We start from the raw sequence: 21,050 nt of genomic DNA, 5'->3' as shown, positions 1-21,050 counted from the left end.
GGCTTGAAAAATGAAATGGCCAAGAAAGATAATCTTCCCAGCCAGGCATGGGCTGGATGAGTAAATATGATCCTTTAGGGAAAAAAATTACATTTACTAAGCACACATAGGGAAGATTATGTTGTTTAGTGCATCTACAAATTTCTCTTTTCTCCTTTTGCCTCCTTTCCACCTGCTGATTTTTGTTATTATCGTTTACTGTCATTGCTGTATTTTTTCATTTTTTGCAGGTGGTGTATGTCCCCACAAACACAAGCCATGACTATTTGATTGAGCAACAAAGGAACAGGCAGGTTCAGTTACATTCAGTACAGACAGACACAATGCTGGATTTGCCACCCCAGATTCCTGTTTCTAAAGATGGTGAAGAAGGTTATATCGAAAGCCAGAAACACTTATTGCAAAAACGTAAAGACTATCAGGATTATCAAGATATGCGGTGCTTTCGAGCACCACCCAACAGGACCGTTTTTGACAGAGAGAGCCCTCCACCATATTCTTCAAATTCTGCAAATTTAGAAACAGTAGATCGGCCGCCACCAGCCAGAATAGTGAGAGATTCAAATGGTTGTCCTGTCATGCACCGCTGCTATAGCATGTCCTCCAATAATAATAATAATAATAATGCCCCCTTGCATCATCATTATCATCCCCAACAGCACCCCTTTGCCCAGACTCATACAAGGATCCTGTCTACAAACTCTATTGGTCGTGCACGCACACTGAGTTCAAGTAGTGCACGAATAAACTTAGTAAGTACTGATGAACCACCGGACTATTCCACAGTTTTTAGTTGTGACACATCTTCAAATAGTCCTGCTTCCTCAGACAAAAGTGTATCCTAGTGATGCAGTGCTTTGTTCTTACTAGAAAGAAAAAAAGAATTGAAAGTCAATCAATCATTAGATCTAGGCCCATGTAATATTAGCCTCTTCAGCTTTCACTTTCCATTGCGTGTGGTCTGATGAACATGCCTTGGACACGTATCAATGGTGACCATATGGAAAGATCAACTGTCTTTCAGTTAGGCTGTGAATCAAATCATTAACTGAGTGCTCAAATAGGATTGAAAGGATTGATTCAATCAGAAGTTCACAAATTGATCCAATTGTTGGTGAAAGGGCTAATATGGTTTCTAAGAAAGTGCGATTTGGAGAAGGAAGACAAATGAATGATAAATTTCCTATGAGGCACAAGAAAGGCATAAAAGCATACAATGTGCCCCAAATTTTCTTCATTGTTTTCAAATTTTCCATTAGCATAGTAAAGTTGCACCATATTGCCAATATGTCTGCCACTACAGGAATTAAGAGTATGTATGACAGCTATTGGATGTGTGTGATTGTGCTACAGATTGCGTATTCTGAAGGAATCTAAAAAACATGTGGCCTCTGACAATGTGTGTGTGTGTGATAAGCTATGTGATAAAACCTGCGGACTACATTTTCCTTCTGTATGGATGTTTTGCTTGTATCAAGTGGCCGAGCCATATGGTTTGCATATTCATGTTTAAACAGTAATTCCTACACAGAAAATTCCCCATTGGATTGCTTTCCTTGGACAAGGGATGTGTTTGAACTGTGCTGAATGCTTCTTGTTTGAACTTGAATAATGCCATCTTGTACATTTTCTTCCCTGTCATACCAGTAATTTAAAATAATTTGCCTTTTGTCTTGACATTTTGTAGTTCATTACAACAAAGCAAAGCCATGGGGCCCGGTGTTGTGTCTTATTACAGAAAGATGGAGTCCTATGGCTATTCTAGAAAGAGACCTCTGTTTAGGACCTAACCATGTACGCCACTCCCTCGTTAACTTGCGCCCTGATAACTCACAAACCTGCTGATAATGCGAGGTCAGACATGGATAAAAAAAAATTAAACCAGAAAATAAAAATTGATCACTATTTCTTAAATTTGAAAAAATCACGATCAAAATTGGTAATTGAAACGATATATGACTCATTTTATGGTCAAAAACAGTATATATGACCTTTAAACTTTAATTAACATTTTGAAATTATCAACTTTTAAAAGGAAGTCATATAAATGGTTACATTTTCTTTCCGAAATGACATTTTTAGTACACCATAGTTAAAGATATTCAAGGAAATTTCCATCAATGAAAATGTCACTTATGCATAGTGTAGGCAGTACATTAATATTTAAATGCCAATTAAATAATTTTTATTAAGTAAAATTTGTGTTTTAATTCTATCTTTTAGTTCCACTTAAGCATAATCATCATAAATGCAACGTGTATTTAAATGTAAAATTTGCCAATCTACCGTAACAGCTATGTCTGCAAGCATTTCTCTGAGAACCTAGTTATGTGCCGACCGTGTTTTGATAACTGACTTGCGGAAGTATTTGTTGTATTGTTGCACTGAATTAAAAGCTGGCCTCCTTTGTATTGTCACGTTAATTACGTCTTTTGAAGAAAATAAAGAAGGTGGAATATAAGAAATTTTTTAAAGGGAGTCAGATCCTACATACTTAAAATCTAGCGGCCCTGGTCGTATGTCGGGTGAGCTCTCTTCAGTTGATCAATCGAACACTGTTATAAATGTTATTGTGGATGTAACATAAACTACCTTAAATTAACCAAGTCTTTCATAACCCTGATCAAAGATGGCAAAGCAACAAATACTTCGTAAAATAAAGAGCTTGGTTTCACAGATACGGACCATTCTGGGCAGGTGATTTTCAGAGAATTTTGGAACTGGCACTTAGAGATATCTTCACAGATGATAAAAAGTTTAACTGTTACTTTCAGTGAAAACACGACATCAATATTTTATTAATTGAACAATACAAAATTGAGTTTTGAGGTAGGCGATTGTCTCATGAAACAGATGTTGCTAGGTTTTGAAATAAAGGAATCTTGTTTGGTGGTATATCAACAGATAGTCTTGTTTCCGGGTAGTTTGACTAACGACTTGATGGTATACTGCTTAATTCCATGCCGGGAAGCAGAATAATCAACAAAATAAAGAGCAGTGACATAATACACTGTTTCGAGTTCACGAGATGGTTGTTGAAACCAGTTGGAATGATCTTTCACATTTGGGAAATTATGAAAATAAATGTTATTTATATAGAATAACAAACAACTTCATTAGAAAAAGCACGTTATTAACAATTATTATCCACATGATTATTAAAGGAGGATTCAGTGTACTAACCCAACCCCAATCCCCATGGTTTTCTTGATGTATAAGCAGATTTTATTCAATTTTTGGAGGTCCCTTGATAACTTACGCCCTATGCTTACAGTGCAGTTTATGTTTGTGGACCCCATTGTGTGTGACTTATCGAGGGAGAGATGTATTAAGCACAGAGTAAATACCAATGTACAATTTTCACATTTGACTTAGATAGGAACAGCTTTATTGCATTCAACGAAATGTTATAGACTGTACTGCATTTGAACCGTAAACAACACAGTTGACCCAGTGATTTAATTTTTTGACCAAGTACCACATGCCTTACAGTCAAATGTAGCATAACATTTACTGCCATTCTGTTTGAATTTTATACAATATGTGCTTACCCCCGGTAGTTAAATACAGTATAGCAGTCTGTTAAATACCATACAGTAAGTCCACTATTAGTTGCATACAGTATACCAATATGTTGTTTGCCATACAGTAAGTACTATCCTATTGAAATACAGTATACAAATCTTTTGAATGCCATACAGTAAACCCTGTATTAGTCGAATGCAATATACCAGTATATTGTTTGCCATACAGTAAACCCTGTCTTAGTCGAATACAATATACCAGTATGTTGTTTGCCATACAGTAAGTACTGTCCATGTTGAATACAATATACCAATTTGTTGAATTCGTATAGTATTTGCTAACTTAGTGATCTCTTAATACAGTATGTCATTATGTTAAATGCCATACATTAAGTCCTGTCTTAGTTGAATACAGTATACCAGTCTTTTGAATGCCATACAATAAGTCCTCTTATTCAAATACAATATACAGATCTCCTGAATGCCATACAGTAAGTCCTATCTTAGTTGAATACAGTATAACATACATATATATATATACAGTAAGTTGGATACAACTGCAAACTGCACAGACAGATCAGTTGTCTCATGCAACAGCAGATCTGGGTCTGTGCAGTTTGTTAAAAGTGATCAGTGGAATAAACTACATAGACCCTGATCTTCTGGTCCATTGTGTGACATGATCAAGATCTGTGTTGCTTGCAGTTGGACGCAACTTGTACATAAGTTTGTATAGGAGCTGTTACTCGGTCAGTATAAAATCACTGACTGTAGGTATTTAGCTAGGAACACATTTCTGCCATTTATTGTTACCATTTCAGTTGAGAGATCATGAGTACCATTTTCTTCATCTGTTAAGGTCAGCTGCTGAATTTAAAAATGTTATTGCCCATCTTTATTTTATTTATTTAACAGTAAACATGTGTTTGTCGACTGCTGAATCAATACATGATTTACTATTTGCATATTCATAACCTATATTTCATTAGCATACAAATATTGTTTTTTCATTGTGAAATGTTTACCATCATCAATACAGACTTGGATTTAATCCGAAGCCACCAAACCAGAAATTCTGTAAACAACTGCAACCCATCTGACTACATAGACTTGTCTTGTCTTCCAGCGTGCCCAATGAGTAAGCCGTGTAACCCTGTTACAATAAAAACAGCATGGTCCCACTTTGCAAAAACATCTTAATTTGAGTTCATACTCATCCACTTGACTCAGTTTTACTCATCTACTGGACTCAGTTTTATTTATCTACTTGACCCAGTTTTATCCATATCCATCTACTTGACCCAGTTTTATCCGTATCCATCTACTTGACCCAGTTTTATCCGTATCCATCTACTTGACCCAGTTTTATCCGTATCCATCTACTTGACCCAGTTTTATCCGTATCCATCTACTTGACCCAGTTTTATCCGTATCCATCTACTTGACCCAGTTTTATCCGTATCCATCTACTTGACCCAGTTTTATCCGTATCCATCTACTTGACCCAGTTTTATCCGTATCCATCTACTTGACCCAGTTTTATCCATATCCAGAACATTTTATGACCACCATATTCATCAAAACTATTCAGGTCAAAAAGTGAGTTGCTTGAAAAGTTTTGTCAAAGCAAAGCTTAGTAGAGTGAACTCTTCCAAGTTGGCACTGTTCTTAAAATTTGGACGATATATTTAATCTTGGCAGTATTTGATTTTTTAGAATTGTTATAATGTTGAAATTAAAAATAGCCATAGATCTATGTGACACAACTAGATGTTTTGGGGTTCAACTTTAAGTTTCAGAAACTTGGCACATTAAAAGTGCAGAGAGAGAGAGAGAGCAAACTGGGTTGGGGGAGTGCCATACCTGGATTCTACAGGAGAATGCTTGATAACAGAATACTTAAATATGAATAAATAATATTTTCATACAGGTTGGAGAATTTTTAGCTCGTACTTTGAACAGATTTTAACCTTTGATTATATGTTTTTGTTGCAAAGAACATTGGAAAAACATTTCCAATTTGAATATTTGGAAAAAGTGTATTCGTATACAAATATTCATTTCATTATGGCTTGTCATCTCTGCATTTTACTGAAAATGTTATTCACAAAATTAAAACAATGATAAATAACGACTTTGACAGTAGCAGCATTTCAGATACCATGGTCATCTAAAGAAATGGGAATATTTTTGGTTCACATTTTGTAGGAAATGTCTTCGACTTGCCAATAGCATTTCTTATTAACTACTAGGACTAGATCCATGCCATCATACAACTGCCTTGTCTGCAAAGTCAATGAAGAAATTTTCAAATGATAAAAAGGTACGAATTAACTTCTAGAATGACTTTAAGAAAGTACCTTTGATACATCAGTGGAACTATGTTTGCTTGATGCTATTTGTCCAGAGTTCTAAGCTTCTTACGTTTATAAAATAATTAAATGCTGTTTATTAACTCAGATTTAGTTTAAATTTCATAATTATGTTTTCTGATACGTTGGAAATCACAATATATTTTGTAGGATCCAAAAATTTGGAACCTGTCCCATCATAACCATTATGATTCATTCTTTAATGCAGGACAACTTCCTCTGGTGTATGGTCCAGCTAAACAGTTTTGAAAGCCCAGTAAGGTAAATAAACAGATGAAATGAGGTTTCGTCCATAGGTTGCACATCTGTTTTAAAGTCTCTCTCATCAGAAGGTCCTTTACATGTCCATTCCCTTTCACCATGGTCCGTCACTGTAAAGCACCTTAGTATAGCACTGTCCTGATTAAAAACATGGATCCCATAATAAAGCTGTAGGAGATCTACATTGGTTGCACTCCAGAGAAATTGCATACTTCCAACAGAGTATTGCATACTTCCAACAGAGAAATTGCATACTTCCAACAGAGTAACGCATTTGAGGTGAAGTTGTTTGCATTTGCAACATGCACTGTGAAGAGAATGTTGGCATAATTCTGTGCTACTTTCTCTGGCTGAACTTTCTTTACATGTTGACCTTGTGCATCATCTAATCGCACAGCTGATCAAAATGGCTGATGCAATGTACTCCAAAAAAGACAATGTGTCCAAAGTATATTAATGTTGGCAGTTATTATAATAGGGAAGATGAATTTTGCCAGAATAGGAAATACCATTTTCTGAAAGTGCAGTAAATAAATTCCAAAAATATAAAATATTTTAAATTTGTATTAACTTGTTTTTTTTTTACATTTCATCACTGAAGTCCAGGAAATGAAAATGACCATGTGGTGCTAGCAAATTTTTTTTTATAGCTTCATGTCTGAAGCAAATATAGGCTCTGTTTCTGTAACCTAAATTTAGAATTTACACCCATCAATCACACACCATGATAAAGGGAATTAAAAGTTCTTTGAACAGTACCTGAGATATATATAAGTTGTTTTTTTTAAATAACCAGGATAACCAGTGTAGAAAACCTAAGAAATTCTTTTCCTTTCAAAATGAAACCCTGTGCCAAGTATGAAACTGTGGAGCAGAACCATAACACTGCCTCAGTTACAACACAGGTATGGTCAGGGGTCCTATTGTTGAATTACATTTATTCATAGAGGCCCCAGGCGGCCAAGTGCTGAGAGGCACTCGTCTTTACAAATCACCTTGGTCCGCGCGAGTTGGGGGTCTCAGTTCAACCACCATGGGTATGCAAGAAAGCCAGTAATTTCAGGTAGGTCAGTGCTTCTTTGCAGAATCTTTCTGGGTTCTTCCTCCACCAGATAGATTGGTCTATCATGTTCTGAAAAATAGTGGTAAACTTTACAAAACACATGCAAACACATTTATTCATTTACCATATGTACTCATCTGCAAGGCAGTTCCAACTGCAAACTGCACACCCAGATTTGCCATCACATAATGCACCAGCAGATCTTGGTCTCTGCAGTTTTTAGGAGTAATCAGTAGAGCAAACAACATAGACCCTGATTGGCAGGTGCATTATACTACATTAGATCAGGATTTACTTTGTTTGCATTTTGTCTCGACTTCAAACAGCAAGTACAGATGGTAATGTACTTTAGCATAAAGTTTTTTTTTTCCCTTTCATTGACATATTAGACAGGTTTTATTGTAATTCAATTTTGAAATAGCCATTAGACATTTTCAGTGTTTATTTTTAATGCAGCTATTACAAACCTGTGATACTTGCCTTATCGTAAAAGAAAAGGTCTGCTTTTAGTGAGAAAAATTTAGTTACAAAATGTGCAATGATTTTGATTTTTATTGTTCCAATTCTAAGGGAGTTACCTTGGATTTTCCATACTAACTTGATCAAAGATGTAAGGAAGTGGAAACTTGTGTATTATAGTGCTATAAATTGGGAACTGAGAATCTATACCCCCAAATAAATTTTCCATTCCAGCAATTTCAAGGATTTTTTTCTTTATTATTTTTAGAATTTTAAAATTCTTCAGGTATACAAAAGTAATTTGTCATAAATTGACTATGGCAACAACACATTTTCTAATTCTTCATTTGCTGTTAAGAAGAAATTTGCTTTAATTGACTCCCTTATTCTACCCGTATGCCTCGTAGAGTTTACCTAATGTAGTGGCAATACTAATGATAGTAACCAGCTTTATGGGTTTGCTAAAATTGGAAAAAAATCTTGATTCACTGATCTTTGATTATAAATTTTATGTAAAGTGAGGCAACTCTGACTTAAGTAAATTATACCACGAGTAGTTACCTCCCTTGGATTTGTGCCGCTGATGCTGCTTCACGCAGTAGAAAACACCTTTATAAGAAAATTACAATAATTTATTGCTTCATTGTTGCAAATGGTAATGTTCAATATCATTGTGACAGAGAAAAAATTTGTTTGAAAAAATATGATGATTATCTGTTTAGAGGTATTTGGTTTAAGATAAAGGCGAAGTTCAGTTTTCATCATTATCTGATATAATTTGAGTTCTTCCACCCTCTTTTACTTGGCTCTTTGTCCATGCATATGAATCCATGCTTTATTCATTTGTACCATATTGGCCATGACATTCATGTTGTGTGGATACATTTCTTGTTTCTAATAACTTTGATCAAGATAGTTGTTCTAAAGATGTTGACATTAAGTTTTTTCCGAAAGGGTTTGTATTTATCTTTCTTAGTGCTATTTATAAAAATTGTAAAGAGTGGAAGAATTTGACCAAACAAATGTTACAATGTCAGTTTACACAACGGTGTGTTTTGAATTATCAGGCCATTCCAAACACGTCTAAGTAATGAATACTGTTGAGTGCCCTATTGAATTACAAATCAACAGGTCAAGTTGGTGCTCAGTACCAACTATTTCTACAATGGATGTCTTGTTGTTGTTTTTTAAATTGGAATACCACATGTTTAAATGACAATTCACTTAATTTTAATCCACATGCATCCATTTTCCTTGGACGTTGACTATATTAATGCCCAGAGAAATACATAAGGCTAACTCATTGTTGAAGTACATGGACATTTTTGGACAAGGTCAACCAGATATGTCCATCTTTCATGATCCATGTTTAGTACCTGATCATCATTGTAGAAGTTCATAGCAATCAAAAAAAATTTGTTTGGAAGTTTTTGTTAAATGATCATTCAGTTTTCCAGATTGAATAGACTTTGGTTGAACTCTTTTAGGGTTAAATTTTAGAACAACAATTAATATTTAATTTCAGATGAGTAAATGCACCTTTATTACCATGTTGACATGTGCTTTAAATTATTTCTTCATAATTGTTTTATTCTTTTGATTGTTATGCTTTTTTCCCTAACAATTCTATGTTTTGATTTCCATGTGCATATGTGCCAGGTTTTCTGGGACTGAATCTGGATGATCATTGTTCACAATCCAGGAGATTGGGTCCAAAATGGGAGTTTAGAGTTACAATATATTTTTCATAAATTTAAATGTAAAAGTTCCCATCATACTAAAATTAAATTTAATAACTACAGTGAATAATAGTTACTCAACATTCATTGAAATTCATCTATCTATGCATTGTTGAACTTGCAGACATTAATTTTTTCGACAGTGTATTTTCCTTCAAATCTGTCGGCACATGGTACCAAAATTATTATTTCCAAAGAGTTCAAAAACTGTTTTAAACTTGTCAGGTTGCCTGCAAGCTGTTATACACAACACAATACTGAAATATTGAGTAAAACAACTTGCATGTGTAAAATAAATGCATCAGTTTGTGTCGCGTCCCACAATTTGATTGTTTGTTAGGTCAGTAATAATTTCATTGACAGCTCATGATAGTCATAAGCTGTCTTTTGAATGTTGTTTTAGTTGGAAATACCAATGCTTGGCAAATGTTTTGGCTTGAAATACCCATACTTTACATATTTGTGATTTCCAGGAGTTTTTCTTGACAAATCAGCAGATCAAAAGATGGGGGTCAAAGTCAAAAGATTACTGAACAATGGGGAGACCTGGCATGTATGCATTTCATTGCCACAATTTATACCTTCATAGTGTGTAGAACAGTACAGTGTTTGATTTGATTGCAGGAAAATTCTAGAAAAACAAAAGATATAAAATACGAAAAAAGGTTTTGAAATATTTTAGTACAGTAATTCGTAATTTAGCTTTTCCATCTATATGTAATAATGTTAATTTTGTGTATTGTTTCACATTTATAATTCAGATAAAGGTATTTATCATTCTTTGAAAATATGCAGGTGTGGGGGCATAGTAAAAAGGGTATTGTTTGTGCCAGGGCAGAATGCACATCAGCATAGGACTACACAGATTTTATTGTTCCTTTGTGTGCATAAAGTGCATTTAGAAAATTGCAAATTTAAGGAAAAGAGCTACAAAATATCCCAACCGCCACCACTGATATTTTAAAATCATTGTGTTTTTGGCTATAATGTTTATGTTAATTTAGCTGTCACAACTCCGAATGAATATATATATATATATATATATATATATATATATATATATATATATATACACACACACACACACACACACACACACACAAACTTAAAAGTCTTGGTCAACTGCAATAAACAAAGATCCCGATCTGCCATAGCACAATGCATCTGCAGAGCTGGGTCTATATTTATTCTGATTACTTCAAACACTCTGAGGGGCCCCGAGTGGCCGAGTGGTCTAAAGCGCTCTTCGTTACGGATCACTGCCATCTCACCTATGTCTGCGGCGGTTCGAGTCTAAGATTCAGCCAATGTGGGCATGTGAGAAAGCTTGCCAGTAGCTTCTCGTGGGTCGGTGGTTCTTTCCGGGGTTTTCCGGGTTCTTCCTCCACCATTAATACTGGCCGCCATGTATAGCCCTATCGTGCTGAAAAATGGCGTTAAACCCCACAACAACAACAACATCAAACACTCTGCACAGACCCAGATCTGGGTCTTTGATATTTGCAAGCATATATGGTATGAAAGCATAAAATGGTGCTGTTGCTTGTGCCAGTAGCTTCATTATGCATTTGAAACTTGTTGGACAGTTTGTACAGTATTTCATTTTTCTAGGATTTGAATCAACTAAACTCACCACTCTGATCCATGCTTAAAATTGTGTTATACCAGGTAATATATTGTAAAAAAGTAGATCATTTGTATATTCAGGTACCATAAATTCGTAAATTTCTGTTTTAGATTGATTAGTCATAATAATGTCAGCAGAATATCTTCTTGACCTGTATTGGTCAAAAATTTTAAAAATTCTTTGATAATTAATAATTATGCTCATAGAGAATTCATTAAAGTTGAAGATTATGTAGAACAAAATGAAAATTTACTTGTCAAACTTTAGTAAAGAATTTCTAGCAGTAAAAGAAATTTTCCAATTCCTTGCTGGATTCAGGGCTGGCCAGTATTTCTTTTTAATGAAAAAAACATGTTCTCTTGAGGCTGTTGCTGACTTTGTTTATTGAAATTCTGTATTTTCTGCCAGAAGTTTGTTTTCCATTTTGTTTTGATCAGACTCATTCAAGCACTTAGCTCTCACTGATAAGAACAAACAAATGCGTATCTGTGGGAGAGCATACTGGTCACAGTTTTTAATTACTTAATGCTGGTTTTTGAAGAGTTGCAGAAAACGTTCTGGAAAACGGCAGTTTTTGCAATCGAATTTAGGTCATTAACATTGCCTCTTTTTTATTACTGTATTTGTGGGTTGAATAAGAGCTTATTATACACAAGTAGAGAGAAAAATTGTGGTATTTATGTAGTATTTGCCTTTCGGGACAATTAGATGTTAAAAGATTTTACAACTTGTGTAGTATCTGTGAAGGTGAAAGAGATAATGATTGTTTTTTAACCTCGACAACAAGGCATGTATTTATGACATACATGTTGATATTTTAAATTCTTTGTTTCTGGTAAAAGGCTTCTAAAAAGTTGAGTCTGTATTTAGGCTTTTTGTTTACTTGAATTTAAAAAAAAAATATGAACTTGTATTTTGTTGATTAATTCCAACTGCAAACTAAAGAATCATGATGTATTCAAAAGTGCTAAACACCAAAATAACCAAAATCTTTGGAAAAGAATAGATGTGAAAATTTCCAGATATAATGATTGCTCAAATATACATTGTAAGGGGAGAAAAATGAAGGATTGAGCTGGATTTTAGATGGGTTGACCTTAATGTTAAGGGTTTGTATTTCACAGCAAATTCATATGGAGCCCAGGGATTTCTGCCTAAAAGGTAATCTTCCCAAATGATTTAATCACTCATACCTATATTCCACTTGCCATGGTCCTGCATTTATGCAGAATAATCTTAATGCAAAAGCAGAGAAATACACACCAAGACACACATCATTTGCATATATACACACCAAGACACACATCATTTGCATATATGCACAACAAAATACACATCATTTGCATATATACACAACAAGACACACATCATTTGCATATATACACACCAAGACACACATCATTTGCATATATACACACCAAGACACACATCATTTGCATATATACACAACAAGACACACATCATTTGCATATATACACACCAAGACACACATCATTTGCATATATACACACCAAGACACATCATTTGCATATAGACACACATCATTTGCATATATACACAACAAAACACACGTCATTTGCATATATACACAACAAGACACACATTATTTGCATATATACACAAGACACACATCATTTGCATATATACACACCAAGACACACATCATTTGCATATATACACACCAAGACACATCATTTGCATGTATACACACCAAGACACATATCATTTGCATATATACACACCAAGACACACATTATTTGCATATATACACAACAAGACACACATCATTTGCATATATACACACCAAGACACACATCATTTGCATATATACACACCAAGACACATCATTTGCATATAGACACACCAAGACGTATCATTTGTATATATACACATGTGCAGTGTGTGTTCCCAGGAACAACCATTCTTTTTTGTCTTCAGTGAGGATGAAGATTCAGCTTCCCATTAATGGATGGATTAAAGATTATTGTCCTTTTTGTAGTTTTCAATTTAATTTCTCAAAGTTCAGTATGTTCACATGGTAACATAACAGATATAGAATTAGCTGATAAAGGTTTTATTTTTAGTACCTTTTGAGGTCTGAGGAGTGCAATCCCTCACTTTTCTCACAATTTCAGTGGGAGAATTCACCTGAAGTCGTGCAAATTCAGTGTACGCAAGGTTTCTCAGAAGACATTATACATGTAAATTGAGGTTTACTGTATTGTGGTTACGCTTATTAGTTGTTTCAATGGCAAATTGCATACATTCGATCTTCTGCTACATAATGCAGTAGCAGATCTGGGTCTATGCAGTTTGTTAAGAGTTGTAAGTAAAACAAATAGCATCAACACACATGTGATTACAGATCTGGGGCTATGCAGTTTGTTATGAGTTGCAACTAAAACAAATAGCATCACCACACATGATTACAGATCTGGGTCTATGCAGTTTGTTAAGATTTGTAAGTAAAACAAGTAGCATCAACACACATGTGATTACAGATCTGGGTCTATGCAGTTTGTTATGAGTTGTAACTAAAACAAATAGCATCACCACACATGATTACAGATCTGGGTCTATGCAGTTTGTTAAGATTTGTAAGTAAAACAAGTAGCATCAACACGGGATTACAGATCTGGGTCTGTGCAGTTTGTTATGCATTGTAAGTAAAACAAATAGCATCAACACACATGTGATTACAGATCTGGATCTATGCAGTTTATTATGAGCTGTAAGTAAAACAAATAGCATCAACACACATTTGATTACAGATCTGGGTCTATGCAGTTTGCAGTTGAACCTGATTAAAAGACAGTATGTTTGGTACTTTGTGCTGGGAAGAAAAAGATATTTTTTCATGTTTTTATGTAATAGAAATGAATGTTAGTTTTGTACTATTCTCTATCATAGAATTGTTAAGGAAAAAGCTAAAGAAATTTCCCTATTCAAAAAGAAAGTAATTAACAGATTTTAAGACTATGTTGGCTGTCATCACATGAAAAAATATGTACATAACTGTGATTGTCAATCTTCTCTGGTGGTATTAAATAAATGTGATTCAGATAGCTAAAGTAAATGATTGCAAAAATTCTTACTCTCAGACTACACTTAAAATTCTGGTCTTAAAATTCAGACATTTTATTGGTCGGTGATTTTTGATAATTATCAGACATCAGGTTTTAGTCTTGTCTTGACTTCAGCATGAGACATTTTTCTGATTTATGTGGCAAGAGTGCCAAGAATCAAGTATATTATTTGTATTTATTGGAATATTTTAGAATGCATGGTGTTACCTTGGACAAGCAGGAAATTGGATTATCATGCTTTAGACTTTCTTTAGTGGCCCTGCCTATATGAAAAACATATCCATTGCTTTTGGCTTGGAGGGATTCCTGTGCACCCCTAACCCCACCCCACCCTCTGCATATGGCATACTATAATGTTATAATAGTTAAGGTCAGTTGTTTCTAACATTACTATAATAATTGGTGTGAAGAGACAGAACTCCGTTAATTTTAATCTCATGTGAGTTGGACATTGTTGTGGTTACCTCCCCAGATTCATAACTGGTGGTAGGTGGAGTTTTAGGACTTCAAATAAAACTAAATCAATCAATAAAATGTATGTCTCTAACGGTAATTGGAAACATGTTTTCTCCACACAAAAAAATATTAGGTGAATTAATATACCTTGCAATATAAGGAAAGAACATTATGATTTGGGTCATTCATTGACTAATTGGTATTGTAATGAAGTTATTATTGTTTAATCCTTCTGACCCAGTTTACTATACTGTCACATGAACCCTTCAAGCCATCATTAATTTCAGTACTTTGATTTAATTGATATTGTAATCGCTTGTATCAAATGCTGGCCATCTTGTCAACTCTGTTGATTCGGATGTGCATGGTAGATAAGGGTCATTTAGAAGCATATTCTAATTGGGAAAAAATTGTCCAGCCAGCCTTGGTGGAAGCTTGACAAGGCCAATAGCTTTGGTGTGCATATCAAATGCACGTGTGTACTTCTGTCTACGCCCTGATGGTAAAGTTTGAAATCAATCTCATTGCCAGAGTTTCTATCCCCCTACCCATGAAATTGTGAGAGGATATTGCCCATCTGTTCATGTGTTTGGTCAACTTGTATTCATTGTCTCTGACCCAATATAATGTACACTTATGTTAATTGGTATGTTGATATAACTGTGGAAGAATAACTCCTCTGTACAAAAAATTGGTTACCGTGACCTAATTTGCCTGTCTTATGAGTGACTTTATTATATTCAGCTGTTCACTCATACCATTGATATGTTGACCCTGTTTCACCTCTACTTGTCAAAATTAGTATGTAGATATATTTTGACCAAGTAACTCAACCATACCATAAGTATGTCAGTGTGATCTATTTTTCAGACTTAAGTGACACCAATATATTCCTTTATGAGTCCGTTAATTCTTTGCTACTTCAAAATATGCTCATATTGGTAAGGGAAGGGAATTCATGTTACAACTAAACACCTATTTTGCCCTAAATGCAAGACAGACTTGAATGTTTGTCTATTGTGAAGTCCCTCAATTTGATTGCACGTGCAGTTTTTGATGTCTATTGTAGGCATCCAGTCAAATATTGTTGGAAATATCAAATCATTTTCTTTTTAAATCTGCATCTTAGGACACCAAACTTTTACAACAACTTTGATATGAAATCACTTAGTTCACTTCAGTGTGTGCAGTATAATTACCTATATGTAACCGGTCTTCCACAGTGTAAAAAGTATTCTAAGCACTTACTCACACTGTGGCAGAAGTGGGTGGGTGGGTGGGGGGTTATCAAATCACTGACCAATCAAATATGAGAATCAGAATTAGGAGTGAGACCTTTTCATATTATTTGGATACTAGTCCAGTTGTCCAGACTTGTGATCAAGTGATTCAGGTTTCAGCCATATTTCAGGAATACTTAGAAATGTTTATATTATTTTGAAATTACAAAAATATTGTAGATTTCATGTATAGTTTTAAAATGAGTTTTGATCATGACTTGTATGCATGTGCTCAGATTATTTAAGGCTGTCGAACTTAGTCATTTTCACCAACATAGGGCTTAAAATTGCGTCTTGACTTAAAGTCATTTGATTAGGGACCCCAAATGGTCTAAAGAGCAGTATCACCTCTGTCTGCATGGGTTCGAGTCTCTGGCTTGACCAATGTGGGTACGTGAGAAAAGCTTGCCAGTAGCTTCTCATGGTTCGTTGGTTCTTTCTGGGGTTTGTTTCCGGGTTCTTCCTCCACCACTGATACTGGTCGCCATGTATAGCCGATCTTGTACTCAAAATGGCATTAAACCCTACAACAACAAGAACAACAACAAGTCATTTGATTGGTTAATTTTAAAGTCAGAGTTAAAATCTGAGCCAATTAAATTCCAGAATCAAGACTTTTGTTTAAGTCCAGGCGAAATTTATGTTGGCGAAATCTTGCAGGTTTTATCATTTATCATTCAACATATGTAGAAAAAATACTTAAGTGTTCCTGAATAAACTGTGTAGAAGTGTTTTAGCAAAGCTACGAGATCACTGCTTTTGAAGCTGCTGTAAGGATGGTTATTTTCGTTTCTGGTTTTCATGCCTTGATGCAGGCCACATGCATGTATATGATAAAGTATGTTACGAAATGTATGTATGTGATGATCTCCATCTATATTCTTTGTGTTGGGCCCGGCCCATTCAGTTTGCATTCTTTTAGCTTGACATTAATGAATCATGTCAGTTTTGAACCGGCCATTAAATGGCATTTTTATAAATATAAATATATATATATATATAAAATGAATATATTATATAAGTATATATATATTAGCAAAATATGGATATGGCTTGAGACCATGTCCGCTTGAGATTGATTGTTATTGAATGTGAAGCATTTTGTATGAACAATGTTTGATGATAAGTACGAGCTTTCTGTATCAAAGTCTTGGATTAGTGACTATTTGAAATAATGATGTTAAATCGTGTAAAGTTGTTTTTATGTTATAAGTTGAATACTTTATAAGGATTTCTTGCTACTCTCCAACCATGACTGATGGCGAGGTTAAAAGGTTGAGTGGATAATCCATTGCGTTGCATTTAGGCTTAGATAGAATTTGATCAGTGGCAGCACGAGGGGTGGATGGGATGGGAGGGGACAATTGTACATGGGCTACAGACGCAGGGGACGACATCTGGGGTTGTTTTGTTGTTGTTTTTAACTGAAAGTTTTACGTCGACCTTAGTCTGATGAATGCAATTCTTGTCAAAGGTTTTATTTATGAGGGAGGAGGGAGGTTGGCAACTGTATATGAGGGAGGAGGGAGGTTGGCAACTGTCATTAAACTGTTCTTTGTAGGAAAGAGAACATTGTCCATGCTACATTCAGTGCTCATGCTGCCACTGAGTTTGATAATCCTGACACCATTATATTTATTTAAAACTTTGCCGTCAGCAATGCCAAATGTAATGCGAACTGCACACATCAGTAGAACTTTGAAGACTCTTAATAGCCATGGCTCAGACATCAGTAGAACTTTGAAGACTCTAATAGCCATGGCTCAGACATCAGTAGAGCTTTGAAGACTCTAATAGCCATGGCACTGCACACATCGGTAGTACTTTGAAGACTCTAATAGCCATGGCACTGCACACATCGGTAGTACTTTGAAGACTTTAATAGCCGTCGCTCAGATATATTATATTACTTCGCTGGCTTGTGCAATCAGATTGTAAAGTTTTACCCAGCCTGAAAACTCAAACCAATATTTTCAACTTTCATGTGCTTTGAAGTTGTATATAGAGTGAACTAGTCCACGTGTCAGTACTTTATTCCTTCCAGCACCACCACGTCATGTTCATGGATACTCTTTAGGTAGGTACGTCATACTTCAAAATTTAATACTAAACAGTTTCTCTAATATCACCTTGCCAACAGCCTATGGTGGAATAGTAATTGAGAATATTTTGTTGTTTATAAGATAAGGGAAAAGTACTTCCAGTTCCCATTGTTCAGTAGATATTGAATAAAAAGGCCCTAACCAGTTGAGGGTTACAGTCTTCTGTTAAATTTTGACTGTATAAGTTGTGATAAATTAAGTTGTCTGAATTGGCTTGCTAGTTCGTTCTTCTTACTACAGGATGCTGTCTTTGATAGCTTAAACCCATGTCTGCATTCTATTAAAGTGCCAACAGATCAGGCTCTTTGTTTTGCCGTTTTCTTTGTTCTTATCTCTAAGCCTATACTTCCGTTTTGAAAAGTAGCGTATTAGAATTCATGCCATGTACAATTTTTTTTAATGTTTACTGCATCGGGTCAGCAACCTGTATAGCATGTGCTTCATTGGAAATTGCTGATACATTAACTGCAGTGACGTATGTACTATGGTTTTCTGTTGACCATTTCTGAAGTTTTTACTCGTAAGAAAAAGTTTTCTGTAATTAAAATAACATCTGGAAATTCCACGGCAACTTGCATCATCTACACAGCCAAATAATGGTTTGTGGCTTTTTTTTCCCAGCTCGCCACAAGCATGGACTACCATTATATTTTTATTTCTTCAGCCTTTTACTTTACTATGTGAAAAAGAAAATGTAATTATAGGTGTGTAGTATGATGACAGCGAAACCCTAATTTTAAGTGAACTAACAAATTATTATCTGTTTATTCGAACACATTACTGGCAAACTGTAGGTTATAGTAGAATGTAAATTCTAATAGATCCGTGACCAGCCTGATGTTAGCCTTCATTCATGTGAACTACCAAATAATTGCACCGCACATCAGAGTCTGTCTAATCATGCACAGTGTTTGGAATGTACGGACATATGGTTGTATCTCATTATACAACCTCCACAAAATAAATATTATCTTATCCATTATTCTTTTTCGACGAACTATTTTTAGCTCATCTTGTTGTAAAAGAAAATGTTCGTCCTTCGAGTTCGAAGATGACCTTGACAATGCTAACTGGATTGGTTTCGGCGAGTACGTGAATGGCTGGCTGATTAAGCCAGCTTGTGCTCTTGAGTCTGAGGTGTTTGTGGCACACTTGACAAGAGATGCCGCTTGGATTTGCTTGATCAGTGATTGCCGCTGCTCGCGCTTCTGCAAGGCATCTGCGATTCTCTTCCATGCAAAGTCTGTAGCTCCAATATGAATGAGACTTCGCCAGGTGGAGCTATCTTCCCAAGACTTGGGGTCAATGTTAAAGTGTGCCAGGAATGACTTGAGGGAATCTTTGAAGCGTTTCTTCCGACCACCCTGAGATCGCGTTCTCTCCTTCAGCTCGCCGTAGATCTTCATTGGGAGTCACTCATCTGACATCCTTGTGATGTGGCCTGTAGATATCAACTGTGATTTCATAAACAGAGTGTGATGCTTAGTATGCCTACCCGTGTGAGAAATCAGTGTCTGGGATCTTGCTTGCCAACCTATCATCAGTTTCCTCAGGCGGCCCACGTGAAAATATAATTTTTTGGGGCATGGTGTCTGTACACTGTCCAGGTTTTACAGGCATGCTAAATTTACTAGATTTACTACTAAACGTATACACAACTTTATATTTAAAAACAAAATGCTGAATAAAATTCGATTTGACACAAAACGTCCTGGCATAGGCCCCTTTCAGTATTGGACACTTGATGCTCACGTGCCGTTTAAATACAGCTGAAGATACAAAACACTAGAGAAACCCTGAAGCAGTTGTTTTTACAATATAAGCAGTCAACAGCATTGGAAGAAATTTTAACAAAATGCATACTACAGACCAAAGTCTGATGTTTTTTCTTGAAGATGAAGGTTACAGGTCGATATTTTAAATGTTCTGTATTTCCTGCTCACTTTAAGTTTAGAACCCTTTAAGAATGAAACTTGATGTATTTATATAAACCATCTTAGAAAATGGGTCTTGAACCGCTGGTGGTACCACCTTCAAGATCAAGATCACGACACGGGTATTTTAAGTTTTTAAGCCTACATTATTTTATAATTTAACACCAGAGCTGTTTGAAATTAAGGGAGTAGTTTGGTTTACATATATGTATTAATATGAGGTGTGTTGTATGCTACACTATGGTTCTTATCTTCATGTCGATGTCATGATATGATTTTTTCCCATTACACTTCCCTTCCTATTCCGTAATGTTAGAGTCATTTGAAATAAAGGGATGAAACTTTGTATAACTTTATATTAGCACTAAAATGTGTCACATACAACATATGGGACTTGGCTTTAAGGTTAGTCACAGGTCAGTTTCAGGTAAATTTGTTCTCCAACCTAACTTTAGATCTGTTTAAGATAATTGATTGCAGGTTGGTACATTTTTGTATTGACACTTAAAGATGGGTTCAATTAAGGTCTCATCCTCAGAATCATATTACATGTTAATATTTTAAGGTTTATATTGTGTGTTTTTTCTCCATATTATTAAAGGCGTCTGTTGTACCGGGATGAACCATGACACATTTAACTCTTCCCAAGTTGATGGTATTTCGCAAATCGTTTTCCTGTACTTTTCCCTCAATATTGTATGAGATACAGAAATTGAACTAGGGCTTTTTGCAGCGACTTTTCAGATCAGTCCTAGAACACTATTGTGAACTTTTGTGACATCACTGAATTAGATGCAATCATAAGGCATTGATATGCATAATTTCACTTATCTTGTATTCAGGGTTTGTGCACAATGGACTTGCTCTTGCCACCACTCGTAAAAGATATTTATGATAAAATTCTTTCCAGATTAGAACTTGGAGAATTCCACATAAGCAATGTATGCTTACACATACGAAAACATTGTATATGTGTATGCCTCTTACCCACCCCTATTTTAATCTCTCTCACACACACACACATGCAATTACGCTCCCACACCAAAGAAAACAATGCACAGTCGACTTGATGGTATAATGGTAATCAAGGCTGTCGGCGATACAAAAAAAAAAAACAAGAAAACTGTCGAAACTGTGTTTCGCTGAA

The 21,050-nt window shown here is 35.2% G+C and overlaps 1 protein-coding gene across 4 annotated transcripts in view; it reads left to right on the top strand.

Moving 5' to 3' along the window:
• Positions 1 to 18,269, top strand: part of LOC149779837 (uncharacterized) — a 31,893-nt gene extending 13,624 nt beyond the window's left edge. For 3 of the 4 annotated variants that reach the window (XM_089936511.1, XM_089936510.1, XM_089936512.1), the window contains one exon: positions 231 to 18,269. In XM_089936511.1, coding sequence (XP_089792637.1) covers positions 231 to 845 — 615 coding nt within the window. In that variant the 3' untranslated portion in view covers positions 846 to 18,269. The remainder of the gene's footprint in view (positions 1 to 230) is intronic. The other variant, XR_016414942.1, reaches the window with a different exon arrangement.
• The last annotated feature ends 2,781 nt before the right edge of the window (positions 18,270 to 21,050 follow it).

Source organism: Sinohyriopsis cumingii, chromosome 16, assembly GCF_028554795.1.
Source record: "Sinohyriopsis cumingii isolate HCF-2022 chromosome 16, ASM2855479v2, whole genome shotgun sequence".
Lineage (NCBI taxonomy): Eukaryota > Metazoa > Mollusca > Bivalvia > Unionida > Unionidae > Sinohyriopsis > Sinohyriopsis cumingii.
This window is presented reverse-complemented; position numbering and strand designations above follow the sequence as displayed.